Source organism: Poecilia latipinna, unplaced genomic scaffold, assembly GCF_001443285.1.
Source record: "Poecilia latipinna isolate Pla-1442-1.1 unplaced genomic scaffold, P_latipinna-1.0 Scaffold195, whole genome shotgun sequence".
Lineage (NCBI taxonomy): Eukaryota > Metazoa > Chordata > Actinopteri > Cyprinodontiformes > Poeciliidae > Poecilia > Poecilia latipinna.
The window spans coordinates 415,738-439,186 of record NW_015112811.1 but is presented as its reverse complement, the minus strand read 5'-3'; the positions used below and the strand labels follow the sequence as shown (position 1 = coordinate 439,186).

The 23,449-nt window shown below is 41.6% G+C and overlaps 1 protein-coding gene across 7 annotated transcripts in view; it reads right to left on the bottom strand.

Annotated features, from left to right (window-relative positions):
* Window positions 1–114: 114 nt before the first annotated feature.
* The window catches only part of dab1b (DAB adaptor protein 1b), a 63,010-nt gene continuing 39,675 nt past the window's right edge, over window positions 115–23,449 (bottom strand). For 5 of the 7 annotated variants that reach the window (XM_015030906.1, XM_015030902.1, XM_015030904.1 and 2 more), the window contains 12 exons: window positions 20,559–20,657; window positions 17,602–17,733; window positions 17,039–17,158; window positions 16,737–16,775; window positions 14,601–14,666; window positions 12,116–12,175; window positions 7,217–7,264; window positions 6,925–7,033; window positions 5,208–5,834; window positions 3,618–3,745; window positions 3,222–3,326; window positions 115–2,860 (listed from right to left, as the gene is read on the bottom strand). In XM_015030906.1, the coding sequence (XP_014886392.1) occupies window positions 3,246–3,326; window positions 3,618–3,745; window positions 5,208–5,834; window positions 6,925–7,033; window positions 7,217–7,264; window positions 12,116–12,175; window positions 14,601–14,666; window positions 16,737–16,775; window positions 17,039–17,158; window positions 17,602–17,733; window positions 20,559–20,657 (1,509 nt within the window). In that variant the 3' untranslated portion in view covers window positions 115–2,860; window positions 3,222–3,245. Of the gene's footprint in view, window positions 2,861–3,221; window positions 3,327–3,617; window positions 3,746–5,193; window positions 5,835–6,924; window positions 7,034–7,216; window positions 7,265–12,115; window positions 12,176–14,600; window positions 14,667–16,736; window positions 16,776–17,038; window positions 17,159–17,601; window positions 17,734–20,558; window positions 20,658–23,449 lie in introns of those variants that run through there. The other 2 variants (XM_015030901.1, XM_015030907.1) reach the window with 2 other exon arrangements.

Sequence of the window (23,449 nt, the reverse complement as noted above, 5' to 3'; positions counted from 1 at the left end):
CCCAAAACTAAGATCTATACAAGAAACCACATTAAATCATTTGTTGACGCAGGGCAGCCCCTGTTGGCTGGTCCCATCACTGTCACCTACCGCAGTAAGACAGAGAAGCAGCAATAACCTTGGGAATCACGTGGTCATTTATTTGTGACAGAACAGTGTCATGGATACAGCATATGGAGGGAGTAGGGGGAGAGTCATATACGTACAAAAATCCCTTTTTGTGTTTTCAGCACAGTTCTTAATTCCATAAATAAACTTTACAAAATATTCTGGGACACTTTTTTGTCTCGTCGGTTAACCGTTTGTGACCGGTATCGTCTAGCAGGAAGTGTTGGTGATCTGTAGTTTGGACTGTTCAGGTGGAGACGACGTACGGTAAGTGCTTCATTACAACAACGCGATGGCCCGACGGGAGCAGCAACTGGACAACGGAAACCAAACCCAGAGGAGACGCGTTGTCCTGTCGCCAGTGAGCTTTCTGTTTGCTAAACCATCCACAGTGTATTGAGTATTTGCCGTTTTGCCACATTCCAACCACAAACTAGGATTTATTTCATAGTGATTATATCTGATAGACCAACACAAGGTAGTTCACGATTGTAATGCAAATGTTTGTTCTTTTTAATCACTGAAGTGTTTGATGTGAATTTTACACATCTGAAGTTTGAGTAAAAAATGCAAAATCTTACCAAGAGTTTTTTTTTTTTTTTTGGTCTGGTTTCTAGTGTAAATATCTTAAAATGAGACAAAACTAACTCAAAAGTAACTATTCAACAAGATGTAAGAGCTTATTTTAGGTCAATAATTCTTGAATATTGATCTAAAAAAAGCACTAGTTCCACTAGCAGATTTTCTTCACTTGTGGGAAAAATGTCTTGTAATAAGTGTAAAAACAACCGCCAATGAAAGTAGTACCTTTTGATCAATATTAAAGAATTACTGATTTAAGAGGAGCTCTGAAAAGTTACTTGTCTTATTTCAAGTGTTAAAAATCAGGGCTTCTGCTGGTTTTACCAACTCAAATTTAACACTTTTTAAAACCTTTTTTAAAGACCATTAAGAATAACATTTAGGACCTGGAACATGAGTTGGTACTCCTTGTGAGATCTTGTCACATTCTTACGTTAGTTGAAGACATGGAATACAGTTTGTTTTACTCTCTTTCCTATTTGTCAGCAGAGCTGCGTCTGTGGCTCTGTTCTCGTTTGGTTCCATGCTCGACTTATTTTCCCTCCATAGCAACAGCTTTGTTGAAGTAAAATACTTCATTAGGTCAGACTGGTGCTTGTCCATTATTAACCCTCAGACTTTAGAGATTGCTGCTCTTAGATCAGTGCAGCAGCAAACATTACCAGGGGAAGCTTTAGCTATGCGAGCTAGCAAGGATGTTTAATTAGCTTGTTAGCGGTAGCCTCAACCTCCTTGAGTAACAGAACTTTGAGACGTTCAATCGCCATTCAATCAGATTGAATCTATTGTATGTTGCAGAGAAGAAAAGCTAAACTAAATCAGAGCAAAGCTGGTAAATACACCCCGAAAGACCTGATTTTTATATTTTTTGCTGAAAAAAAGTGCAACAACTAAGCTCTACTTTGTGTTGGTCTACCTAAAAAAAAAAAAAAAACAAAAAAAAAACAGAAAGTCTAAAAATGCATATAAGTTTGTGGTTCTAATGTAAAAAATTTGCCAGAGATAAGAAAACGTCTTTCATCCCAATGTATTACTAAGTTTTTTCCCCCCTATTGTTTCTTCAAGAAACCAGACAGACAGAGGCAAATTGTAAACAACGCGACCTTGGTTGAAAATGACGTGTATCTAAAAAGCTAAGAAAATCTGCCACTAAACGTTGGTAAAAAGGTAACACCTGTAGCTCCGCCCACTTCACTCTTTGTGTCGACTTTGTAATCAGAGAATCATCAGACTTTATTCTGCCTGAACAGGCAACACATATTCACAGTTCATTCCCTCCCCTCCCCGAAACCTTAAAAATAAAAAAAGACAATACATCTTTAGAAATTAGAAGTAAAAAAACAAACAAACAAAAAAACATGGCTCCAAGAAAGAAACAAAAAAATTAAATTAATTTCCAGATGGTAAGACTGGAGATGCTGGTGGAGCGTTGCTTCAGACAAACACACGTAGTTGGCATCCGAGAGGCAGAGTGCTATCTTATGGCACGGAGGCTCGGGGTTTTAGGAGAGCATGGGGGAAAGAGTCTTATTTACAAAATAGACGTTTGGCAATTTTTCATTTCTACACCGTCACGTAGAGTCATGTAGACGTCTGCATTGGCTCCGGCGTCAGTGGCTGGGAATTCACAGCTTAAAAAAGACGAAGAATCAGAGTTTTTGACTTCGTTTCTCAGGCCCTCGGCCGAGTTCGTCCAACTCTCACCAGCCGTGTCTGTTCATGCAAACCGGTGAACGGTGGAGCGAGATGACGGGAAACTTGCTGCATACTGCAGCCAACGCACGGAGAGATGCTGCTCCTCTTTGACGTTTGTCAAGAAAAAAAAAAAGTAGTTTGCATCATCAACGTCGTTTTTTTTTTTTTTTTTAAACTTTTTCAGTTCGAAACGGAAGGATGCGCGCACCTCCCGCTCAAGGAGTCCGATATCAAAGGTCACTTCCTGGTTGAAGAGTTATTTGATTAGACATGCTGAGGAAAGCAATACAGTGTGTGGCCTCTCGAGAAAAAATAAAGCAGTTCCTCTGATAGCCAGAAATATCCTTTAAATGTTATTTAAAAAACAAACAAACAAAAAAAACAAAAAAAAACGGCTAGCCTGTGTAATCACAGTCACTCGTATGTCTTGTTTTTCCCAGAAGCTCCAGTTTCAGGACGGAAAGCTTCCATATCCCTAAAGGAAGACGAAGAAAAAACAAAACAAAACAAAAAACCTCTTTTAGTGTAGTTATAAATCTCACCACCAGATGACACTGTGGTGCCTTCCCAGCTTCAGACTGATTTACATGAAGGCTGCGGTTGGCAGCAAAGCTTCCATTCACAGTAAAAACTGGGAGGCAAGCTGACAGATGGAAATATGAAGCCAATAAAGGACAGAAAGATGGGTTTATGGGGGGAAAGGATGAGGCGAGGGAAATCGCTTGGCATTGAGAAGAAAAAGAGATGGGGAGTGGAGACACAAATGTCACGCGGTGAAGACGGCTGATTAATAACTGTGGGAAATGAGAGGGAGAACGGGCTGATGAAACGCTCACCGCCTTCCCACCGCCTGCGTCCCTCTAGCTGTCTTTCTGCGGACCCGTCTGATCTGTCGGCTCAGCGGCTTCGCTCAGCACCGGAGAGTTCGACCTCGCCGAACCCTGGGTCGGAGACAGATCAGCTCTTCTTCACTCTGATTTCCCACCAAAATGTTGGGAAGTGCAATCATTCTAAAAGATTTCACCTCATTACGCCATGTAATCAACGCACTTAATTGATGTTCGACCTTTCGTGTGTAATTGATGTGACATTTTTTTTTTCTTTTTTTGCTAGACGTAAATAACTTCAGTCCGGTGATCATCACTCGAGACATTATACATCATCCCCGCTGCAATAAGAGTCTGTTGGTAAGTGGCATCCATGAATCCCAGTGTGGAGAGACAAGCACTTACTGATTGCTCCTCCCTGGCGTTGCTGGGGGTTCCCTCTGGGTCAACTGGGGAGTGATCAGTCGGGGGGTCACTGCCCTGGGAGGGGGGGCAGTCTGAAGACGAGCTCTGCTGAGGGGCGGGTGTGGATGCTGCCAACAGAAAGTCGAGGGAATGCGATGAGATGAAAAATGGGAATCTAGATCATGACCTTTAAGCACGTCTGCCTTCGACGACGTTAGCTTTCAGAGGAGGATCGTTCTGACAGGCCGTTTAGCTGCCTCCCTTCTTTTCAAGAAGGACAAAACAAGACCAAGAAGGTGTGCGAGAAGGCAGACGGGCTAATTGTTTTGCAAGAAAGCCGACGCAAACACAAATGTCTAACAATTAGCAGTAAGTGAAAGGCGAAGGCTGTAACGTCAGTTCCCCACAAAACTGGAGACAGCAGAAAAGTAAAGATGACAGTTCAAAGAGGCTAGCAAGACATCTGTAAAGGCAGTAATGAATGTGAGAAGAGAAGCACCGTTATGCAGAGGGTGTTTGGGTATTTCCTTTGAGTGAAGGTTACCAGGGAAACAAAGATCACTATCTCAAAAGTCCTTCCAGTCAATGGTTGCTAGAGATTGACTGAAATCAGATTGTTTTCAGCTCACTTCGCCCAACCGATGACCAATCGGCTGGAAACTCAAAAAAACGTGACCGTTTTCCAATCAGTGAACACATTGTAGCTCAGTCATGGTGATGAAACCCTCTGGAGGAAGCTGTTTTACAATGTTTTCACACCTGATAGACTCAATTTGATTTGAGACTAAAATTGCAACATTTGTTACATTTTCAACTGCTGTTCACTTTCACACTGCACTGTCAAATGATCCAAAACCTGCTCCCCCTCCTCGCCTGTGGTGGTACTGCACCAAGAACCACTGGAGGAAATGACACAAAAATCTTTAAAGAAGACGCTAAGCGAAACATCCTTCTTCACAAAACGTGAACAAAATGGAGTCAGATTTTAGCAGTTGTAGGATTTCTCTTTTGTCTCTGGTAAAAGACCACGAGCCATTTCTCCCACTACTATTTGACTTGTGTGTTTGTTTCGGTTATATTTGCCCAGAATGCCCTGCACTGTAGTTTGCTTAATGCTTTACTGCAGGAAGCAAATCAAGCCAAGCCTACCGGACTATCAGGTTTGAAAACACCCCATCATGTTTACCAGAGTGAACATGGCGGCTTGGTCTATGTTAAATACAGATATCTTGAGGTACTTTAAGATATTCAAACATGTACAAAAATCAACCTATTCAGATAAACTGTACCAGAACCAAACAGCATTCAGTTTCTATGCAAACTTCCAGAAAAGTACAAAGCAGCTGAAACAATCAATTCCTTTAAAACAAGGCTGAAGATCAACTCGTTTAGAGCTTCATGATGTGGATTGATCAAATGTAATGTATGTCACTGGTTTCTCAATTGATGATTTTATGCCGTTTTATTTTTTTATGTTTTTATGATGTAAAGCACTTTGAACTGCCCTGTTGCTGAAATATGCTGTACAAATAAACACGATTGATTGATTGATAGAAATTGCTTGAATAAAGTGCACTCAGACACACTTACGTGATTCGGTTGATGGCGAGGTGGACGTTCCTGGGCTCAAAGTCATCCTGGACAGATCAAGGTCGCTGCAGCTACCTTCTTCCTCCTGATTGGCTGCTGCCTGAGGAGGCAGCAGCTGACTGCAGACCAGCGTGTCAGGCACACCCATGAGGCCAGGGGTTCCGCACCTGCTCGCCCCTCCGGACACCACGCCGGGTCCCGCTGTGGACGGGCCCTCGCCCGCGTCCAAGTCCACGCCCAGTCCTTCCTTCCCCAGGCTGAGCTGCCTCTGAATCAGGGCGGGGTCGGCCATGTGCTGGGGGCTGGTGATGGCCGAGGAGGGCGCCGACAGGTCGCACGCTTGGGGGCACACGGTGGTAATGGGGACCAGGCCTTGGAGCATGGCAGCTGGTATGGCATGGCCCCCGACTCCCACCGTCTGGGCCGGCATATATGCTGCCATGGCCGCCCACTGCTGCTGGGTGGTGGGGAAAATGTTGGCCTGGCTCAGGATGATGGGCTGACCGCCGGGGAGGACCTGGGCCACCTGGAGGGGGCCCTGAACGGGGAAGGCCAAAGTCTGAGCCTGGCCATGAAATGGCTGCTGGGCCCACTGAGCCGCTTGGACCGGCCCCATGGTCATATAACCTGGAGGAGGCAAACATCGTCGAGCTTTTAGCATCTGAAGGAGGAGTTCAACCAATCAACAGCTCAATGGCGAGAGAAGGACACCGAGTAGAAACCAAGAGGACCAACCTACGACTACAGGAGCTGAGAGAATCTGATCATGGAACAACTATGATCAGTTGTTCCATGGTTTACTACCAAACGTGGTAGTAAACCAAAAGGTAACTTTAGAGCAGTGGACAGTATTTACAAGGAGCTTGTGCTTAACAAGGAAAACACAATTATGATTGACAAAAACCTTTTCACCTGGACGACTGTACTGTCTGCCTCTTCCTACTAAAAACAGATAAAAGTTCCTATTGGTTCCACAAGCTTTTAAGCTACTACAGATACACTACATATATATCTGATATGTATCTGAAGGAATGCCTAGTTGGCCTGTATGTTATTTTGTGTCTGAGATACGCCTGTATTGATATTCTACCACAAATCAATTTTGAAATAAGGACAAGTTATCTATCCAACCAACTATCTATACATAAAATGCGCCACACAATCCCTACTCTGGTGCCAGCATCATGGTGGTTAAATGGCCACCAAGAAGAGAAACAAAATTGTAAACTGTACAGAAAATGCAGAATTTGCATTTAAGATCCTCTGTAAGTACGTTCAGACTCCTCAAAAGGCAAAGCTTCAGCTTCACTCCGTTCAAACTCTAAAACACAAAATCTCTTATTAAACACCTTTTGCTGTCTAGTTATTAATCAGTGCATAATTGTTAGAATTAATCAGTGAATCCATAAATTATCAAGCATGCACCAGAGGAATGCTCTGTTGTTGCATTTTAGGCAATAAAATATTTATTTTCCCTACCTAGTTCATATAAACTCAATAAAACACATTTGTGGTCTAGCCATTTCAAAGTGATGTGGAAGCGTTGAATATCATGCATGCTTTTGTTAATATCAAACGTGCCTACAGCTAATTTTCTCTGACTTTTTGATTCAATTTGTCAAATGCTGCTTCCACTCAAAGGAGAGTGATAGAAACGACAGAGCTCGTCGTGTTCCCAATTTGAATCAGAAGTGAGACAGGAAGCGTGGTCGTCTACCTGACGGCACGGAGGTCGGGCTGAAGGGGGCGTACAGCTCGGTGGGGGTGTGCTGCTGCTGGCGGCTGCTCCGGTTCGGGTCCAGCGTGTTGGCAGGTGACGGGGGCATCTGGAAGGACACGCATGTCACCTCTATCAAAGTCACCTAAAAGTCACACCGAGCTCCATCTGCGAGCGTTTCTGCCATCAGATCAGAGCGATTCCGATTGCCACCAGCGCCCTGACAGAACTCGTATCGGTTCCGCTGACATGAAAGCGTGATTTTTTTTTAACTTTTGCCGGAGGTACTCACCGAGGGAGGGGTGGACATGTCGCCGAAAAGATCAAAGTGGTTGATGTTCTAAGAGTCGGACCGTACGATGAGGCAGAGAGAGGGGTAGAAAAAAAAAAGAGGGAAAAGTCTGGTGATACATCAGAACCTGAAAAACTCCAGAGTCATGACCGTTTTATTTCTCACATGGGCCGCCGGTGGTTGCATGGTTGGGTAGGTGTGGGCAGTAAAAATCTATTCATAAAGACGCTTTGTGCTGCGGACGGCAAGAAACAACTATCCCCCTCATTTCATTATCAGTTAATGGATCTAAAATGAATCTTTCATGCTTCGCTATAATTGAGTTGATAAAAGGCTATTGGGTTCCATAAAACAGACTCTGATTAGATATTTTTATGTCTGCCAATCATGAGAGGCCCCGGTGAGAGCCCGGGCCGCTTTATCATGCTGATTTTTGCTCCAGGAGGAGATATACACACACACAGACACACACGAGAGGGGGCGAGTTTTAATTCAACCAATAATGGGAGACGCTCCTGAAACCACCAGACCGAGACCATGGGACCACCTCGCCCTGTACGCAGACTGAAGCCCCCTCCTCTACTCCCCCTCTGAGGTCTACTCACACTACTGACAGCGCTGGGGAAAAGTCTTCATCCCCTGCACAGATTTCATCTGTTTTGCCTTTTTGTCACACTTAAAAAGGTTTTTTTTAATCTCATCAGAGATTACCTGAGTAAACACAAAACAATATTTTCAAATGTTGATATCATTCGTCTTGGGAAAATGCCTCTCCGAACCAGGCCTGAATACCACCAGACCAATAAACCCTCCAATAGAATCAATCTGACGACACGAAGGAGGCGAAAAATGTACAGACTTAACAGCAACATGAGAAACAAAACCAGTGCAATCCATCAGTTTAGAAACCATTACAAAGCTGTTCCTAAATCTTTGGGAATCAAGTGAACCACCGTAAGAACGTTTATCTACAAATATAGAGAACAGGGAAGAGAATCGAACCTTCGCAGTCGAGCAGCTGGCCGACCAAAATTACAAAAAGCTCATTGTTCAACAATAACAAAGAAATTGGGAAAAAAAATAGGAGAATTCCCCTCTCCTATTTTCACAAAAAGGCCAGTGGTGGTAATGTTTATGTCTGAGCTGTTTTACCATTTCAGGACCTGGTTGACTTAATTCATAAAACCACAAACTCTGCTTCACCAGGAAATCTTCAAGCTCCAATTGTCCAGCCAGCTTTTAAACTTTTAAACTCAAGCAGACTTGGTTTATGTAGCACAACAGTGAGACCATCTCTAAATAACTAAAAAATAAAAAATAAAAAAAATAGAGTATAACAAAAGATCAAAGTCTGGACTTAAATTTGTTCAAGATACTGTCAGAATCGACATTTCTTGCAGCGATGTAAAAGTGATGACGATACCAGGGTTAACAGGCAAAAACTATTTTCACAAAGGGCCAAGTGGGTTTGCGTAGCTTTTCCCTTTATTATCAACATTTGACAACTTTGGTATTTACTCAGGTTATCTTTCTTAGATACAGTGAACTCCCGCCTGTTCGTGGTCCAGTGTTAACTCAATTTTTGTTGGTAGAATGCAATCCCAATTCCATAGAGTAAATCTAACAATCGAAAGAAAATGCAGCTATGGAAGGTAAAATACTTGGGTGCAATGGTACTTGATAAGTAATTGGTGAGCATCTGTAAAGTCGCCAACCCAGGAGCACCGATTATTTTCCTTAGCGCTGATTGGTTGAACTCCCAAGAGCAGAAATAGGAAAGACTGTAGATTAGCTTCTATGACAATGATTAGTTGGTTTCTACTGTGCATCTGAACACTTATTAAGTTATATTGGTTGTTTGAATTATTAAATAGTAAGTCATAAGTGTTCTTAAAGGGAGTCCTTGGCTGTGGTCCCTAAAATCGAACAAGTCTCAGGCGTCCACCGTCTTACTATTTTACGATCTGAAAGATTTAAATGTGACAAATAAAAGTAAAATCAGAAGAATTCATAGGGGAGCAAAATCATTTTCACAACCCTTTAGGTGAAACGTTGTAAACATGAAGTGGAAAAAGTTGCATGGAATGGTTGCAGCCATGCCCAAGCAGACAGTGATTGAGTGTAAAAACGTGGAAATCCACACAAAACGCAGACTTGCATGCTACAGCTAAACTCACAGGGTCAAACCAAAAAGAACAAACAAACGAAAACGGGGACGGCAGCGGCGGCCAGTGACGCCGCCGCCAACGTGGCGTTTATGTCCTCCTCTCACAGGCTGCGGACATAAAGGGGTGACACACAGTTTGCACGGCACGCCGATAACCATCGAGGGGCACAGAATGAGTCAGAATTTGGAAAAGGAAGGAGAAAAAAAAAAGAAAAATGAAAGAAGCAAACATTGTACACAGAGGTCTTTCCCCCCCGAGGGAGCTGACACACATCGGAGGAGCTCGAGGCTCTCAAAAAGCTCCAACTGAATGAACAGACAAGCAGTAACACTTAGAGATATGGAAGCGCTGCTGCCTAAACCGGCATGGGCTGTTTAGGTGAGATAGCAACTGGGCTGAGACAGTTTATCTGTCCGATACGCTGGGCTACAAAACACACAAGTGACACGAGGTTTTTTTTTTTGGTGAATGTTGGGTAAAAGTGGGGGTTGAATAAATGTTTCTTTTTAGAGATGAAACAGGATTATCATTGCATGGTAGAGAGTTGAGATGAACCCGGCTTCGGTTTGATTAAAAGCAGGGGGAGAAATCTCAAGTTTTCTATCGTCACACAAATTCTCTGAATAAGGAGCAGGTTTTTTTCTTCTTAACAGGTGCCTTGATTGTAAATGTAAATGTAACAACACAACATGCAACTCAACTCAATAGTCCCCCCACCCCCGCTCTCCACCGCCTACAAACCTCTCATTTCCACCCTCTGAGGAAGAGAAACGCAGCCATTCCACGGCGCGGAACCAACCCGGCGTTCCAGTCCGACGGGACCGGCAAACTGATCTGTTTTGTTTGGGGTTTTTTTATATCTCTAGCATCTGGTTATGATACGCATCTAATTCTGCACAAGATTGGATTTTGTACACAAAGCTGGCCCGTCTAATGTTCTGTGTAATTACAGATGACTTCGGTTGACCAATTTGCTGCTTTCGAGTCTTCAAGATTCTGCGGTACCACCAGTCTCATTATCATGACAAAAAGAAAAGAGAACATTGTTTTTCTGTTGTCTTTTTGAGCCAATTCTCTGCTTTACCACACTGCAGCAGTACCACACCCCAAGAACATTGTCAGGTGTCACATTGCAGACATAAACCTCCCTGTACTTGTATGCCTTTTACATGATGGGCCAATGTGATGGCCAAATCCATGGCCACACTCTGAAGTCGGTAACCCTTTTATGCAGTTTATTTTTTCATTCAAACACAACACTTTAGTTTAAGTAAAATATTTATTAGTTGATTTGGATACATTTGTTCTTTATGTTAGCGCGCACATTTAGTTAACATGTGTATTTATATCAACTTTAAAGTATTATTTGCTTGCTTAAGATTAACTTTGTTTTCTTTTGCCGGTGCTTGCCTGCCTTGGAGTGGCCAGACAGGAGATGGGGTCCAGGGCTCAGCAGGCATAGGTGCTAATTGGACTGCACCACTAGTTCCTGCTGGCAGGGAAAATTTGTAATTTCTTTATTTAGATAAGTTTTGTATTTAAGTAAATAGTAGTATTTAAACTTTAATATTTTTGATTTTCATTTTTTTGGGTTTTAGTTTAGCCAAACTTAGCTGTACTGTTAGTTGTTTGTGTTATTTGTAATTGTATTCTGTTTAGTTATCCCTATTGTGTCTTAATTGGTCTGATCAGCCAGTATATAAACCCCTGTGTGTCATTTCTTTGTTAGGTCAGTTATGTTTGTTTGTGCAGCCAGTTTGTTTACACTTTTTGCCTGAGTTCAGTTTTGTTTCTTTGACCTCTTTTATGAGCTCAGTTTATCTTGTCATTTATAATCTTTGGGTTAAAATAAAAAACCCTATTTTTCTACTTAATATCCTGTGACTCCTTCTGTTTTTTAACTCGGTCCATCACAGCCAATAAAAAGTAGTGCCAAATGACAAGTTTGCATCATGTTCTACGCAGATGACGTCACGATTATTCAATCAGGGTGAAGGGTGTCCGTAGACATCAGTTTTCAAGTCACAGAAGTTTGGACTATGGCTAGGACATTAAAACATGTAAATATGGTTTGATCTAAAGCAGAGTTCGGCAACCTTTGAAGACCATTTTTGACCAACTTTTACCTATAAAATATAGTTACAATTCAAATAAATTATTACAGCCTATTGAACTTCTGAAACAAAACGGGTTCAAAACAGAAAACTATTAAAACCAGTCATCCTTTTGCATCCATATTTTAAAAACAACTGGTTTCTTTATCGGTTGTGCTAATAGTTTACAACCACCACTATGAAGGGACCCTTGAGCAAAACCACTGCATTGTAACTTTGGCTGGACGTTTAGGGACGATGTTCTGCTAAAAGGAGAATCTCTCAGGTCTTTAGCAATTTCTAAAAAGTTTTCATTCGGGATTGTGATGTTTAGCTCCAGTTGTCTTCAGCTCTGACCAGCTTCCTGCTACTTTCCTTCCCATTCACCATTATGCACTACTTCGGCCCAGCGAATTAATTCCCAGTAAAATGCATTGAGGTTTTTAGCCGTTATGTGACAAAATGTGACATAGTTCAAGGGGTGTGAATACTTTTGCAACCTTTGATGAAGCTGAACAAATTGGGCCAGTTGTGGCTTAAGGAACTCCCTTCGCGAGGGTCCTAAAGAGAGGTTTGTAAGCAGTAAAGTAAGAAAAAAAAACATAAAAAAAGTAAATAATAAGAATGAAAACACCTACAGTCATGAAATGGCGTTTGGGAACGTCATAGATCCCTTCCTTCTGCTGACTGGTTGGGACCTGCGTTAGATCGGATGTCGATTGATATGGAAGTCAACAGATCAACACCTTTTACTTTTTCTTCGCTAGCTAAGTAATTCAACACAGGAGTGTGCAAACAAAAAAAAAAGAAAAAGAAAACAAAAAAAAGAAAACATGTCTATTAAAGTAGAAAAAAAAGTTAACTCAATCAATTTCCATCCAGGTTAATAATTTAGATGCACTTATCTTTTAGCAGTGCAGGATTATGCAAATTGTACAGTTGCGCCGCCAGATCAATTCTGCTTAAATCGATATCGATTGCAAACAAAGCTTGAAGGAGGTTCAATGTGTATAAAGAAAGCCTATTGTTATTCGACAGCCATCTGCGCTGTCTCATTTGATGATATGAAAATGCCTTGGCTCTGGCGTTTCTCTTTTTTTTCCTCACAGCTATCCAAGATATCTGCTGGTTCTTAACCCCGCTGCTTGCCTCTTCATCTGCTACCTCAACTGGTTAGCTTTCAGTTATGTTCCCCCGAAGTCTATTGATCTTGTTTCACTCTGAGATCAAATGGCATGGCAAGTGATTAATCTCTCTCTTTCTCCATCTGCAACTTTCATCTTTGGAGAGGCAGAAACAGGAGGAGGAAAAGGGAGACTGGGAGACGGGGTGGGTGGAGGCTGGTGTTAAGCCGCTCCACGCGTCCCTGGAGTTCTATCTTGTCCTTCAAGTGGTCCAAAATCAAAAGGTCATGGTGTTGGCTGTTGAAGAAGACCTTAGTGTACGTAGGCAGTGGGTGAACAGCTCACCTCCACACTTTGTAAACTGCTTTAGGTGCAATTTGGCATAGAGCGCGCGTTTGCCCCAAAGCAAGTTTCTTTAATTTTTGCGTTTTTTTTTTTTTTTTGTCACAGTTAAAAATGTTTTGATCAGCACATTTAAGTATCAGACAACAATAACATAAACACAAGAACATGGAGCTTTCGTTTAATATGGGAAAAAGTTATCCAAACCAACATGGCATTTGGGAAAAGTGTTTGCACCCTGAACGTAAAAACTTGACATTATATAAACCGAGAAGGAGTCTTTAAGGCTGCTGTGGAGGAACTGGACCCTCTTTTCTTGGGAGATTTTCTTTTAATTCAGCCACATTTGTGGGTTTTTGTACAATGGAGTATTAGGGCCACATTAATAAAAAAATAAATAAAATTACAAGAATTAACTCATATGAGAATAAAGTCATAATATTACATCTTAATGCTACAAATTTATTCTCGTATTATTTCTACTTTATTTTCGCACAGCTTTATTCTCTTGTTATGACTTTATTCTCGTCATTTGTTACTTGTTTTAGTTTTATTTTCTTAGCATGGCCCCAATAGTAACACGTTATTTTTTAGCCTGAACAGCGTTTTCAAAGTCGCGTCAAAACATTTCAATAGAACTTGAATTCGAATTTGACTGGACTTTTTTAAAAAAATTTTGTCATTCAGTAGTTTACTCAGTGGTGTGATGTGGATCACCGTCCTTCTGCAGGAGGTCGTACTCCAGGTCTTTAACAACCATAACAGCTTCAGATCATCACACTGCCACCAGCTTGTTGGTAAGTAAGATGAGTTTTTTTCTGAAAAACGTCAGATGTAACGGGACGAGCACCTTTCAGAAAGTTTTGTTGTTAAGGTACATCTGAGAACTCATAGGAAGTTTCTCTACTGCTTCATGTTTTCTCAGTGTGTGGTTGTTGGCGCTCTCTGTGGTTCAGTGGAGATTCAAAAGCTGTAGAAATGGCGTTGTAAGCCTCTCCAGTCATTTAAATGAAATTTGAAATGACAGATGTCAACAAATTTGCTTCTTATCTCTGCTGCTTTTTGAGGTCTACTCAAACTTCCTGCTTCATGTTGTCAATCTGGTTCAATTAAAGTCATTTCTTTATCCTACAGATCTGGCACTGATGAGTATCCAGAGTGGTTTGGATAACGTCCCCCCCACCCCCTTAATAAATTAAATCAGCATTTGAAAACTGCCTTTTGTGTTTAGGTTATCCCTGTCTGATTTAATTTTTTTCTGGATGATTTGAAATGACAAAAAAAAAAAAAAAGCAAAAACAGACGAGATCTCCAAAGAGGAAGTTGCCTTTTTAATGGCACTAAAAGCTTTCAAGTATTTGATCTTATTTAAACTTTCTGTCTTACTCAATCTTGTGAAATCATGAGATCTAAGGCGTCACCTTCCTGAGTGTCACTGGAGTCTACTGCTCAATTCTTATCTTTTTTTTATTTTTAATTTTTTTTTTACTAAAATTCATATAAAACAAACAAAAAAAAAAAAAGCCTTTCTCCAAAAACAGTCAACACACTGGAGCTTCCTTCAGGTCAGAGCCATACCATAAATACTGCTATCTTTTTATTTATAAGGAATGAAGAGGGAGGAAAAAGAAAAGTGGGGCAAAACTTGTCTTTGTACCTGATAAACGCTCTCCTCTGACTGGGGGCCACGGAGGGGTTCGTGTCCAGCCTCAAACACTATGTACTACAGAACAGAATCAGTGGGCAAGGCATAGAGATGCAGAAAATAATGAAAGGGAAGGACAGAGACAGAGAGTGAGAAAGAGTGAGAAAAGGAGGAGAAGATGGCATATAAAAACGAGAGAGAGGTGTGGAGACATGAGCAGAATAAGTGAAAGCACAAGGGAGCGGGGATGGTGTTGAGTGGAGGAGGGTGGAGGGGAACGAGATCAGGGGAAGGAAGAGTGTGAAAAATGGGGCATGGGAAAGAGGAAGGGAGAAAAGAAAAGAAAAAAAAAGTGAGGTGGGAAGAGGAAAGAGCACAAGTATAACAGGTCAGGCAGTAGTTCAAGGCAATGTGGAGGTCTTAGCTGAAGGTTAGCCTTCCACCTCAGCAGGGTCAAACTCCACTTCCAGTGTAGAAATTGCTTCAGATTTTTTGTCTAAAAATATGTCACAGCTGTAAATCCACTGAAATTGATGTAAAAATGAAATGAAAAGAAGAAATTTGTTTGACATTTTGGGAGATATTGGTAACAGATGGATGAAGCCATCACAAGCTACGTGTGTAGCAGCGATTTGGGAAAGATGGGAGGAGCTACTTTTTTTCTAATTATTGATTTTTTTTTATATAACTACCATCTTAAATTTATTCCTCAAAAAAGAAGAATGTAATCCTTTTCAAATACTGTAGCTGAAACATGTAGGGATAGCTTTACCTCACGAAAGAGCTAGCAACTTTGCGCTAAAAGGTGACTAATCTGCTTGCCTCAGAAGATTGAATTTGGGTAGCGCTTTAGCTAAGATATGAGAAGCTACTTTTTTTTTTTTTTATAAATATCGATTTTTATGCAATTAATATGTCCAATTTATTTCTCTAAATAAGTTGAAATTATTTTTTCAAGTACTGTAGATGAAATGAGCTGCAAACAAAATAGCATCTTTGCGCTAACAGGTGGCTAACCTACTGTAATGTTCTGTTTGTTGGGAATTTATAATTTTGTTGTTTTTTTTAAATGGTCCAACCAAGGGCTGGGTTTGCAAATTAGCATGTGGCTAGTAAAAACCTTCGTACAAAACAACGGTTGATAGTTTTTGTCATGTAACATTGTTTACTGTGCTGTCCTTGATTAAATAAACTAAAATTTAATTAAATTAAATGAAGAAAACGTAAAATTGCATTTTTGTGATTCAAACATTATAATTGCACATTCAGAAGCTGATGGTGTACAATAATGTGTTCCAGAATAATTTACCAAAATGCAAAAAGGTAATTTTGTCAGTATACTTATTGCTGTATTTTACGCACACGGCAGCCATATTGAATTTTGGGATAGAGATTTGGGAGAGGCCGTCAAATCTTTCCAAAATACAATCAGAAAATTCCAGCTTCTGAGTAATAATTTAATGCAGCGTTCATCCAGCTCCAGATTTCCTACTGGAATGGACTTAATCCTCTTAAGAAAATCTTTAACAAAACATATATCCCAAAATGCCAACGGTTCTGTCCACAGTCAGACTTTTTGTCAACCAGCATCAACAAAAATCGAAAGCCAAAAATGGGAATGACATCATGTAAAAACACACATCAAGAGCAAAGACCAGAGGTGGGGCGTTTGGACGAACCACTGAACATAGCATTCAGAGTAAGAGTTAGTGTTGTCTGTATTCAGTGTGAGCAAACACAGAGAAAAAAATAAATAAATAGAAACAAAAAAAAGAAGGAAGTCATGTTGAGCCAAATAAATACAGGGCAAAAATAGTGGGGGGCGGGATAACATCCAGTCTGGGGAAGTGAAGGGGGGGCATGTCTTTGGAGGAAAATCCAAACACTGACACAGATTCACTCGGAAAATATGGTTGTACAACACTGCACTGGCAAAATGGGAGTTGGATGGTTGAAGATAAGTGTTCACTAGGATGGTCTACTGTGTATTACTGAATGGTGCAATATTATGAAATATTAATTCAAGCAGATCAGTGGCTGGAGAAAGAAACAATACATTAAAGTTTTTTTTTCCCCCACCCCACGTTCAGTGTGTTTTATTCCAGTGAAGCTAGAAAAGCAGTCCAGTGCTCTGGACCGCTCACCTACCTGGTACACCGGGTCATCCACTTCGTCCTCGAGGATGGTCTGCGGTTGAGGAAGAGGACACATTTTGTTTTTTAGTTTCATTAAAAAAAAAAGGCTAAAATAACCCCCCCAGAAACAATCCAAGTCTATCAGTAAGCAAACATAGTTACACAGGATATCTGTGATTTACTTAAACCACAGGCATCAACACTCGTATGATTAAAGTGAAAAAAAATCAGTTGATTATATGTAGATTTCCTGTGCATTATATGGATAATGTGTAGAAACTCGATGTGGAGGAAAAGTGGAAATCGGAGCCTTACCTGGTAGACGGCCTGCTCACAGTGTTTGTCCTTTTGAGCCTTCTTCTCCATCTCCTCCCGCTGTTTGATGTCATAAATCAGCGTGAAGAGGTCGCGCAGGTCAAGGATCAGAGGCTCCGCCTGAAAGCATGGAATTTATAAGATGGCTTTGTGAAAAAATCCTAAAAGCTGAGAAACTCGTCTTGAAAGAATACAGTAAGTAAAACCTAAATAAAATACAAACGTTTACCTTTTGCTTGGTTAAATGCACCAATGTTACGAATTACTCAAGTTTTCTTGTTTTATTCAGGACCATGCAAGAAACATATTTCTACTGATGATCCAATGATCCTCCGACTGATGGTCTTTATTTGTAAAAAAAAAAAAAAAACATTGAAAACCACGTCTTCCTCCGCTTTACAATCACGCACCACCTTGAGTTGGTCTGTGAGATCCTGATATAACACGCACACGTATGTGGCGTAATCCATAAAAGCTGCATATTTTCACCCGCGCTTTGTTTTATACGTTTGCAATGCAAACTACGCAAACTTTCACTTTTCGGTTTTGGCACCAGAACTTACAGATTGCGCCGTCTTGATGGCCACAAACCGGTGGTGGCCCTCCTTCCCGCAGACGTACCCAAAGGCCCGGTGGTCCCTGGTGTCCTTGGCGATGTAGCTGATCTCATGGACTGAGTGGTGATGCAGAAGCACCTGAATGACAGGAAGGCGGGGCGATCAACCCGGGTGACATCTTCTCCTGTTAAGAGGTTTGTATTCTGTCTTTTTAAAGCGTGACACAGAGCTGTGCTCTTTGTTGCCATCCAAAGTAGGTCAGACCCACTTTAAAACGTCTTTGCATGCTGTTGTGCAGCCGAACAATTTGGCAGGGAAGAAACTTCCAAGTCTGTACTGCTACGGTGTTTGTGATATTGTAGCTTCTGCAGCGCGGAACGGAGTTGCATAACCCGGTTGCGTAATGTTTGTGCTGCCGTGAAACATCAAATGCAAAATAGCTAAATGAGGGAGCAGAGGATATCCTGAAAAGATAAAAAAAAAAGAAAGAGAGAACACCTTCATACACAAAGGATAGTAATTCAGCTGCCACTAAGGCACACCCATCTGCTGCTGCTCTGTTAGACAGGATGAGCTTAAGCACCGGGAGGAGCTTTCATTTCAACGTTTACCCGGGTTTTTTTTTTTCGTGGGGGACTGTTGCCGGTAATGCTCCAGATTAATGTTAAATACAAAACTAATACGACAAGTGCGCTTCCATATGCCACAGAATCATGTCGGCTTTACTGAAAGCATTTCCCTCAAAATGCTTGTTGACTGTACAACGCAGTGATCCCCCTCTCCCCGTTTCCACCTAAGCAACCCACAGAGGCGTATTAAGCGCAGGGTTACTTACCGCCGTGTAATCAGTAAATACAACGTGGCGCATTAAGTTGGGCCACGGCTTCTGAAACGACAGATGAGGCTGTCGGAACAGGGTGAGCTCTCGGGTCGTGGCGGGAAGCTAAACGCTCTTTTCTCATTTCGGGAGAAACAAAGTCAGACTGGAAAGAGGAACAATTCGAGGAGAGGGCTTTTTTTCTTGGGGTGGTCGAGTGGGAGCCGCAAGACAATCACTGTTGCCCAATTATTATTTTAGCACTAAAGATAGCTGAGGTGGAGCTATGTTGTAATTAGCATTAGCAGCAATGATCATTAAGGGGTGGAACTGAGAGCTAATTAGCGGTTAGCGCTGATGAGCCAAGTGGGCCCATCTAGCCAGCGCTGCGCCACGGGACGGAGGGGAAAAACCAGAGTCCCTGGATCATCATGTAATGAAACGGCGATCCTCCAAACCCGCCTGGAGATGACTGGACGTAATGTGAGGGATCTACAAGGGGGTCCTGCAGCAGAAGCTAATCACACAAAGATGCAATACAAGGCTTACATACACACCTCATGGACTAGAATTTCATATTATTTTGGCCTTTCAATGATGTATTTGAACCATATCTTTTACAGAGGGCAGTCATAACACAACATATAAGTTTAATGGTTTATAAAAACAAAAATAAGGTGCAATAGGTTGAATTTGTCGGGTGGAAATAATGACAGGGTGTCTACTCAACCTTAAAACTCTGAAATTCATGCATTTAAAGCAATGTAGTTTCCCTTTGGGATCATAAAAGTATTCATGAATTTTAACTTGAAGGTCTTAAAATGTCTTAAATTCATTTAAATGCATGCAAGTTGGCCTAAAATGCATTAATCACAGGTCTTAAATTTTGTCATGGCAGAAATAATATATATATATATATGCACTACTTTAATATTATATAATATATACTAGTGTAATATTTTTTTGTCATGCTTAAGTTTGAGTCGCCCCCACACATGTTCTGTGTATCGAGGTGAGTGAGGCTACCAGTAAGTAGCTGGTAAGCTAGCTAGCTTTTTTAAATCTGTCATAGATAGGTGCAAATTTATCGCCAATTTATTGTCTTTTGTACATAGAGGTCTTAAGACTGCTATGTCATCGCGGTCTTAAAAAGTCTTAAATTTGAGTTGGTGAAGCCCGCAGAAACCCTGTGTGTTCAAATATATACTCTCACCAATACCAAGATAAATATTTTAGCAGAAATGAAAAACATCCTGGTACAATTATGGCTGAATGACTCCCCTTCTGGGCAGGAATAGCACAGCTCATCTAAATTTGTTGCTTCTGGCAAGAACCTGGCTTTTAAACATCTTCAACAAGGGTTTAACTCTGGAGAAGGTCAATTAAAGTTTGTCTGGGTCATCCATTCAAAAACCAGCTTAAATGTGCATTTGGTGTCCAAGTCCTGAGAAAACACCCAACTGCATCAAAGTCTCATCTACGTTGTCAAGCTGAGATGAAAGGAAACTGGTCATCATGTGTAAAAAAAACCCCAGGAACTTAAGTCTGTCATCTACTGGAACACCAATCTAAATGTCACATCTACACAGACGAGCCAACTCTCTTATGGAAAAAATTAATGGCTAAGCGAGATAAAGGTTGAGTTGTTTGGCCAAAGTGAGGCTTTCAAGCCTAAGAAGTTTGTGTCAGCTGTTGACATGGTGACGGTCGTGTCATGCTGAGGGTCTAAGTCAGTGACAGTGGTACCGACGCACCGTACTATGGGGCTGGAATAAAAAGAGGAGGCTTAGCTAAATGGACTTTCCGACTGCAAGACGATGGCTCTTTCCATTGAGTCACAGTCATCCTCAACTTCTTCTCCACAATACGCACCAACTTGTCATCAAGAGCTTTAATGTTTAATAAACCAAATGTCAAACTGCCTTCTCAGTAACTCGAGAGTGCTTGATTTGAATTGTGATTGGGAGAATATTTAACGTTTTGGTCAATGCGCAGACCGAGACGTAACGGCGTTTCAGCCGGTCAGTCGTCTAAGATGGCGGCCCAGGGAGGCAGCTGTTGTGAAGTGAGCCGTGCCCTCTGGACGTCCTCATGCTGGCGGCAGCTGGCCGCGTCCTCGCAGCCTCCGTGTTGACGCGCTACTCACCCCTGATCTTTCGCAGTAAATCTTGATCCCGCCGAACGAGACGGTCAAGAAGACCCTCTGCTTGTGCTCCCCCTTGGAACGCGCTGACGAAGCCATTCCCTGCAAGGAGCAGAAGGGAAAGCCGTGAAGGGAGATGCAGCTAGCCTTGTTCTAAGGTGAGAGTGGGGCGACTTGTGACTGGGGGAGGTTCTCAAAAGACGGGATTCATGTGATGTGAAGGATTGGGGTTGGGGTGGCAGGAGATGCGAAAGGGTGCGATAGGACAGGATGTTCTTTTATCTGCCTTTTTCATGAAGGTTCTCTCTCAGAGGGAATCTGACTTCAACTTGAGCAGCGAATCATATTACCCCAACCTCTTGAAGTCGGTCTTCTGCGCTTTGACGTGATAAAAACACACAAGCATCATCTACTGACAATAAGGTTAGATTTGCTGACTGAATGGATCGCGCCGCTGCCCGACCGGCTTGCTCCAGCAACTTCACACGTAGTGCTGACTGAACAACCACTGCAGCCTTTGAAGTATGATTTTCCCATGGATCTGCAGCCGCACTCTCTACATCCCTCCCCCCCACCCACCCGTCTTTCTCCTACACTCTTGCGCCCCGATAAAGAAAACAATTAAAATTTCCACCGTGTTCCGTTTGATGCAACCTGTGAGCTTGACATGCCTTTCATTGAACAACGCCTGAGAGAAAAATGGTCGGGAGAAGAAAGGAAAAGCGGGGAGATGATAAGAGAAGAAAGACTTTGCGTTATGTGCAGAGGCTACGGCTGACAAAGCAGCAGGTTCGGTTTAGGGGTGAAAAATAAAAAAAAGCTTGACCTTCTCTGTGCAGCAGAGCATTTCTATTTCCAAATTCCTCCTTGAAAACTATTCGAGTATTGTGGAAAATAAAAATAAAAATATTGGAGGTTTTGACATTTGAACGAGTTGTGCTCCCAAAATTAACCAAATCCATAACAATTTTATTTATAAAGTACGTTTAAAAAGAACCTGTTGCTTAACACTCGGCTACAGATCACCGAGGTTTGGAGGAGGAGTGTTTGCCTCTGTTTTCGTTTCATTAAAGCTCGGAAAATTCACGGCCATCCGAGCTTTGATGCGTCAAGGCACTTTAGGGAGAGATAAATGGCAAATGGGTTTTATATGGAGATACATCAAACAGTAATTTGCATAGCAGTAGAAATAATGCAAGGATTTTTCTAAAATAAAGAAGATACAATGAAAAAAGGAGAGGCCTGAAAACTGAGCCTTGAGGAACTCCACAGGAACGAGGCGCTCAGATGGCCTCAACGTTTTGTGACTGACTGACACAATGTGTGTGAACTGGAAGGACAACGATAATTGTCAACACTCTTTACAAATAAACCTAAAATACGTGATGTGCATTTGTAGTCTTTTGTCTTTTGATCTGATATCCCTAAATAAAACCCAAAAAAATCATTGAGACTGGGCAGATGAAACTCAACACGTTCATTTCATAGAAGATTTAAATCAAAGCTGATGTATGTGTACCTGTTAGAACCCTAACCCAACCAAAGCCTGGACTAAAAATAATTTAGTCTCTAGATGTCCAGACTTGGTAGAGACAAACCGCAAAATTAAGAGGGCATTTATCGCATCATTTATCATGATAAGTTTCTTATAAGAACTTTGATTTATCGTTGGCACAATAAATTCCAGTTAATGATGTTTGAGACCTTCCAAAACCGTACGTAATGTCAGGATTGTTATTTTGTTACTATTTTCCTCTACTTTGTTCAATGAGAGTATCATTAACTTTATTTTATGTGTCTGGTCTCCTGAAGAAGTGTTATAAATGGGAATGCTTTTCGAGAGTGACATTTGTGTTTTCAGGGCTAGCATTGCTCCAATCACAACTCTACAGTTACCAAAGAAACAAGTAATAAATAGTCACTGCTGTTATCACAATAGTACCACAAAATATTGTGATAAAACCTGGAGTCTGTATTTCCCAACCCAACTCAAAAGGCAGCAAAAAGTGGTTCTACAAACTACTGAAACCGGGTTTCTCAACATAAAAGCGCACCACACTTTTTAGATGTTTAATAGTAAAACCTTGTGAACTCTATGTAACATTTTTTTTTTTATTCATTCCAGAAGGAATGAACGCTTTTGAACCGTCTTCTTTTGGGAAACCAGTGAGCTGGGGTGATATGATGCAACAAGAAAAACATTTTAAAAAAAAGAAGGAAGGAAGGAAGGATGGAGAGCCGAGTAAGCAGCGAGAGAGAAAGAGGTAGGTGGGCACAAGAGCTGAGGGGTGTTGTCAGTCAGCCATCGGCTTTTCCATTCTGTGGATTAGTCCCAGTGGCAGCGAGAGGCAGCTCAATACAGACCTGTTCCCTCCTCTATCCCCTGTCCAGATAATAGCAGGTCTGAATCGACCGCTCCATTGACTGTAACTGGCTTCTGGCTTGTGACTGCCAGAGTTATATGGAGGGCACTGCTGAAATGTCAGATCAAGGCAGCAAAAAGTTGTTTAATTGGACATATCCCCCGGGATGGGGTGTGGGTGACGGTTTGCCTTCTGGCTGTGCTGCCTCTCCTTTGGGGCTTCCCACACATTTAAGCTCTAGAAAAGCCAGTGGGGGCGGGGGGGGGGGGTAAGGACATAAAGAAGCCACACATAAGAGTCTTCTTTGCAAGAGCAATTTATCCAACCAGTCTCCTACAAAGAGGCTCATGTGCGGCTTTCCATAAATCCCTCCCCACCTTCCTCCTTTAAATAGTTTCAGTTTTTTTCCAATGAGAAATCATATTTTATTAATCAAGTCTCCTGCACGAATCAATTTAAGACCAAATTCAGAGCGGAGCTCAACTAAACAGACATTAAGAGATTAGTCTTTAGAGTCCAGCTCCAGACCAA